We start from the raw sequence: 6677 nt of genomic DNA on the forward strand, positions 1-6677 counted from the left end.
CCTCAGAGGCACTCACACTGTGTTGATGGACATGAGGAAGGGTGGAGATTTCAGATAACCGTGCTTCTGTGACCTCTCAAAACAAATATTCGTAGTATCCTGGTTGCTCATACTAGAAGACTGACACACTGAACTTGCAGAAAACTGCTCAAACACGATATCATCTCTCACTCTTGAATATTTCCTGTTACTCCCCACTGAATGTGACCAAAAATGCCAACACAAACAAACAGTCCTTGTTTTGTTGTGTTTAGCATTTTTCCAGGTTTCCCCCATAAAATGTTTTTTGGAATAGGCAACCGAGTGCATATTTGTGCCCGCCGGGGCACAGTCAATACAAAACGCTGCATAAACAGCATAGCAAGTGGCATATTGGGTAGACAGGAAGAGGTTAGAGCAACAACACCTCAGCTATAGGGGGGAAGTTCAGAGTCCTTCTTGTAACAACAAAGATTAAGCAAGAGGCAAATAGACTACATTCAGCTGACTGCAAAACATCATCACAGCTGAATTTCAGTCTGTTGTAGATGCAGTTTCTTCGAGCTCTGGAAGCCACAGATTAGTTGTCACAACCGTTCCTGCAGACTTTCCTCCCGCCTGTGTCTGCGAGAAATCCTATTTAAATGTAGATGACAGAGCCACCGCTTCTTCTCCCGTCTCCCAGCCTCATCCTCTCTCCATCCCCCTTTTTCTGGCTCCGCGAGTCTGTCTCTGCTGCTGCAACTGCAGCGAAATCGAAGATATTTGACGGACCGTGACGACTGCCGAAAAAAAAAAGGGTCCAAAAAAACATCCACAATCGCATTTCGAAGCACGACGCCGAAATATTCAAAATCGGCTGTGGATATTTGCACGCAAACACAAAGAAGGTAATAATCCGCATCACAAAGGGAAGGTCAGGAGGAAAGATATTTAAAACGTAGGCTAACAATGGATGTTTAATTCATGTGAGCTGTTCCAAAATATAGATCCAGGACTGTGCACACTCACACACACACACTGCCAAAAAGCAGTGTGGGTTAAGAAGCAAAACATACCCTTAAGGCTTTGCTTCTAACCCAGTAAAGCCCCAAAGCATTTTAGAAAGCAGGATTAAGATGTCAGCATTTGAGCTTTGTATGATGCTTTTACCAGCATGATTTATTCCCACTAATTGCTTTCAGTAACCTAAACAGTTGCAGATTAACAAAAAGACAAATCAATTCTTCAAACAAAATAATCTTGAGATTTTCCGTTTGATATGTGGTAAGATCCATCATCACATCACACACTGTATGCTCAGTGGTGGTGACTCACATGAGCGGCACTTCAGTCACAACAGTTAACCTTTGACCTTGAATCTTGACTTCAGTTATTATTATGGCCTCATAAATACAAGGGGGGGTAGACTTCAGCTGGAGACTAACATTGCATCCAATATATTTCTTTCTGTTCAGATGAAACCGTCACAGGACACACGAGCAGCTCCTGTCAGCAGCGTGACATTCAGTACATGCCAGGCGGCTGAATCCCTTTCAGTCAAACAAAGGAGCCTACTTGAAAGTCTTTGTTTAGGACCAAGCTAAGGTGGATAAGGTGTCCCGCCTACTGTGCCCTTGCTGCATTGTCCACATGAGCATACAGGTACACAACTTTCATTGCATCATAGCCTGCCGTGATTCTACGTGTCAAGGAAATGGGCAAAAACGGGATCAAATGTGATTCATTTCTGCCTGCAGTGTCACCCAAAACATCTTTCCTGGGTTTCTCTTCCTCTGCAAACCAATAAATCACAGCGCCTGATGTTACACCTGTGTCACACATGGAAACAAAATGCCCCTTCTGTAGTTGCAGTGACAGACTGCAACCCAGTGCTTCATCACTCTCTGTGTCTGCATTGATCAAGTGAGCAACATCTGAGGCTCTCTGGGAAATGCTGCAGATGCTCCAACACAATAATCTTTATTAGTATAAAAGATAACCAGAGGGCATGTTAGGGCTATCTATGACATTAGGATACTGACAGCTACTGGGTAATGATTATTTGGGAGAAATGGGGTAGTCAAACTGGGGTCTAAGGACCTCCAAGGGTCCTGGAGGGGCTATAAAGGGTCAAATTAGGCTCAGTTAGAGCAGATACATTTATAATCACTGCCTTTAATGCGTAATTCTCACGTGTTAATATTTCATTAACAGCATCAATCCTCTCACATGAGGTCATACTCTTTCCAGAGGCGCCCATGGGTGTTTGTTCAAAAATCCCCCATCGTAAACACAGCGATTGGGTCACTTCCCAGTCACAACCACCCACAAAATGACAAGTCATGCACCCTTTTTTTGGCCGGGGCCCCCTTCACATACCTCGGCACACAGCTGGGTGAGGAGCGGTCCACCTCCCATGTAGCGTACAGGTTCATGTGGACCGGCCGGTTGGAGGTGATGCTGACCGGCTTGGAAGGCTGCATGTGCGGCGAAGGGACGCCCCCAGTCCGCGGGAGCCCTCCTCGCTCCGACATCCTGGAGGCTGAGAACGGGCTTTCACGCGGAGCTGAAAGGAGGAATACCCGTAGTAGCCTGGCTTCTCCGTGTGTGTGTTGTCCTTTTTTTCCTCCTCCTTCCTTTAGCTTATTTTTTCAGGCTCCCGTTGGTGCAAATGCGTAAAACGCTCCCGCGTACAGTACAACCGGAAAGTTGATCCGTTTTGTGCTATTCGCCGCCTGATAGCGAGCACATCGCAGTCGTCGGGGTTTGTACCCGAAGACAGGCGTTGAAGCCCCGCGTCCGTCTGCGTGTCCTCTCGCTGCTCCCTGCGCCTCAACTTCGTGTCTTCCCGGTGTGCGCTGGTTGGTGTTTATCGGTGGAGGAAGCGGAAATTTCTCTCGCTCAAGTCGCACAATGAGCCGACACCAACGAGCTACGCCTCTTCAGTTAGAGGACGTAGAGCACGAGAGAGTGCGCGCGCGAGCGAGAGAGAGAGAGCACGAGAGAGAGAGCGAGAGAGAGCACGAGCGAGAGAGAGGCTGGCCAATGGTGTGCTGCCCTGTGTGTAGTGTGCTTTTTTAAATCCTGCCTTTCCATATGTTTCATATTTCTTGAATTTACTCTGTATACATAAACATATACTGCGACTACTACGATACAGTGCATTGATATACATATATTTTTGAGGTTGTACTAATATTACAGGTAGGCTGAAAGTGGTTGGCCTCCAAACCTTATTCAGTCCTATGTCATACTGTATTACTAAAGTTAACTGAATCAAATTGAGAGGGAGAGATTTTTTATTATTATTACATCTATTATATTATATTTTTATGGCAGTATTGTTACTTTTAATTTACACATTTAATATTCAGACTCAGAATATTTCTAAAATATTTAGATATTTTTGTACAATAAAAACAAATTTCTAATAGTAATAAGAATATTAAATATAAATACCATATTGTAAAAAATATTAAATATTGTAAATTAGATGACATTATATCTGTATTAGTAGTAGTATTTTAATATATACTGTACATATATTTGTTTATTATTTGCATATTAAGCTGCATATATAGTGCAGTAATGTGCGAACCATTTGTCTTATTTTCTTACATTCTGAATTATTATACTTATCTTGTAAACCTTGTTTACAGTACATGCACAGTGCAGTATATCCTCTGTACTAGCGTAACTACGGCCATGCAAGTAAAAGGCTTATTTGAATCTGAAAATGAAAGAGAAAGCAGGAGTTGCCTTGTGAACTTTGACCCCCTTTATTAGCCAGTTGATCAGTTTGGTAAGTCATAAACTTCTATATCGAGCTAATATAAACTAATACATACATTATCAGTGTAGGCATGTGAGTTGAATTATCTGGTTATTTGGTTATCACTAAACAAACAAATCAAATAAATGATTAAAACCAGTTGCACAACATGAAACAGCACCTGATTTCAACCAACCTCTCACCACCTGCAGAATTATACTTTGTATGACAATGAGTATTGCATTCGTATTATGCGGCATTGGAGCAGACTCCCTCCACAGGAATATGTATTCTGATGCTTTACTGAGGATCAGTGAGGGTGAATTTGTGCATTGTTGTATTTTTGGCCCATACGGCGCACAGGCTGGAGTCTCAGGTGTTGCTGAAATGATTCCCATTAGTCATACACACATGCAAACTCACATCAATGCACGCATACACACACACGCCTTCCTTCAGCTGTTGTGAGCAGGCAAAAATACAAAGGTGTAAAACCGGTTCCAGTCTGTGAATTGAGCTCACTTTCATTTCATAGTATAAATGTCTTGACTTTTCCCCTGAACTGTTATGAATGACACCCGGACACGAAGAGGGAAAGACCATCTTTTGGTGTCCGTGCAAGGTGTTCACATCCTTTTTAAGTGGCAGATTACGAGGTAAAAATGTAGTATATGTGCGGTTTAAAGCCTCGTCTGCCATGTATTTTTCCCGCTTCTGTTTACCTTATAATCACCAGCTGGAAGCAGCACAACTCCCTGTTCCCATGTGAAACAAACACCATGCTGCAGCTCTCCATGTGCTCGGCTGCCTGCGAGTGCAGCATGGAACAGGTGTAGTGTTTGCACCCTCAGGTGACAAAGGCTTGGCTATGATCACGATCTCTGAATCTGAATATGAATCAGAAGGTGACCTAATCACTCCACCAGCGTCACAGCACGGCTGGCTGCCACCGGCCTGACGCTTCTCTACAGGCAGATTATCGCAGCTGTCATCGAGGCCAGCAACCACATTATGTGCTCGACGTGCTGGTGGATGGTTTTCAGACGTGTGCTGCTGCTGTGACCACTGGAAGTAACAGACAGCAAACAGCCGATCGGGGTTGTGTGTTTGTACAGAATGTTCCCTCTTTAACTCTCATCCTGCATGTTTATCTACATCAAATGCATTAAGATTTTTGGTGCAAAACATCGGCTACTGGTCCATTCTGTTGATGTTGATCATGGCAGCACTGAAACCATTTCTATATATTTTTTTATTATTTTTATATACTTCATATCATCATGGCCGGCTTTTGAACATGGGTGTAGCTCTATGTCCAGCTACGTGCTTGCTGGGCATCCAGCACAATGGCATTTATTGTACATCTGCACTAAAAAATGTAACGTTAGCATGCCTTGCATTTAAGCATAACAGATCATAATCTAAAACTGTACTGTCAGCTGTCCAGTTGCACTGTGGGTAATGTAGGTGTTGGATGGCAGAAGAAGAAGAGAGCGAAACCTCTGGATCTGCATCACTGATTTGAACTTTCTGGAACTATCTGTGTGAGTCAATGTCATAGGAGTGCAGTGCTGAATTGGTAGTGTCCTCTTTTTAGAGACACCTTTAAAGGCAGCATTACTTTAACACTTACACATGTAATAAATGAGTGTATATGTGTTGGTGATAAACTGGCTTGTTAGGCCACTTTAATCACAGCAGGGCTCTGTGGTTCTGTGTTGTTAATGGTGTGCAGCCAGTGTTTTATAGATGGTAAGTCTGTTTCATGCCCTGTAGACCACAGGTTCATACTTTTCTTCTCACTTATTCAGATTGTAGTCACAGACCAGAGTCGAGAGTTTGGTTTTTCATTCCAGCCAAGCAAAACAAAAGCGCAGGTCACTGGCTAGCTAGCGCTTCCTCTCAGATTGAAGGTGTGACAATGGGGGAAATCAGCTGGTTCACTAATGAGCCGGAATTAAAAGCATGCAGACTCTCCGTCTGGACGGCCGTGCCTGCTCTCGGCCCCTCGCTCTGGATAATCAGCCGGATGACTTAAACGCAGTGCAAACCCCCTGCTCTTTTTAACACGCTTCTCCCCTGCCATTGATAAAGAGATTAGAATCAAGCAGATTAAAACATGGTCACGAGATAATCCTGGGTTACTTTTTACACAGCGCCCTAAATCTGCCAGGTCATCAAGTGACACCGCACAGGCTCCAAAGCCAATGTCAGAATCAATTAAGTTTAAACCGTCTCTTATGTAACACAGTTATCCCCACATACAGAGATCTACTGCGGCAGTGTATACAGTATTTGCAATCGTAAAAGTATGAGTTCATTGACATTATGCCTGGATTTAACCAGCTCCCAATTGAATTATACTGTAAGATAATAGTTAAAAATGGACATAATAATAATAATTTCCCAAAGTCCAAAATAATATATAAAGAAAAGGTTCAAATCCTCACATATGAGAAATTGGAAGCTGAGAATTTTGGAATGATGGTTGTAAACAATAGCAACAGACTGGATGGATGGATGGATGTATGCATGGATGATGAGGCTCTGTGGGCAGTATCATTACAGTCTGTCTCCCACACTGAACCACTGAGAGTGTTGGCAAACAGATGTAAGACATGCTTACACGCCAGGAGATGATGTCATTTATTCCAGACTGAGCGCATGTCCCAACCACAAAGATGTTACTGTGAAATGCTGATAATAATAATAATAATAATAATAATAATAATACCTGCAAAAATCACCATCAGTTGTGCAAAAAAGCTTAGGCAGCTCTGTAACACTGGCAGCAGAGCTAGTGTTGTATTTAAGACAGCAGTAGCCTTTGATTTTGAACAGACCGCTGCTCCCTGGGTGTGCGAGCGCGTGTACTAGTGACCGAGACAGCACGAGGCTGCTGCAGCTATGTAGGTCACTGTGCTTCCCAGACGGTCAGGTGACT

General features: G+C 43.3%; 1 protein-coding gene across 2 annotated transcripts in view; it reads right to left on the bottom strand.

Annotated features, from left to right (window-relative positions):
• Positions 1 to 2871, bottom strand: part of LOC121626224 (phosphofurin acidic cluster sorting protein 1) — a 64212-nt gene extending 61341 nt beyond the window's left edge. Inside the window, exon 1 of one of the 2 annotated variants that reach the window (XM_041964575.1) lies at positions 2341 to 2871. In XM_041964575.1, the coding sequence (XP_041820509.1) occupies positions 2341 to 2495 (155 nt within the window). In that variant the 5' untranslated portion in view covers positions 2496 to 2871. The remainder of the gene's footprint in view (positions 1 to 2340) is intronic. The other variant, XM_041964574.1, reaches the window with a different exon arrangement.
• Between the last annotated feature and the right edge of the window lie 3806 nt (positions 2872 to 6677).

Source organism: Chelmon rostratus, chromosome 23, assembly GCF_017976325.1.
Source record: "Chelmon rostratus isolate fCheRos1 chromosome 23, fCheRos1.pri, whole genome shotgun sequence".
Classification (NCBI taxonomy): Eukaryota; Metazoa; Chordata; class Actinopteri; order Chaetodontiformes; family Chaetodontidae; genus Chelmon; species Chelmon rostratus.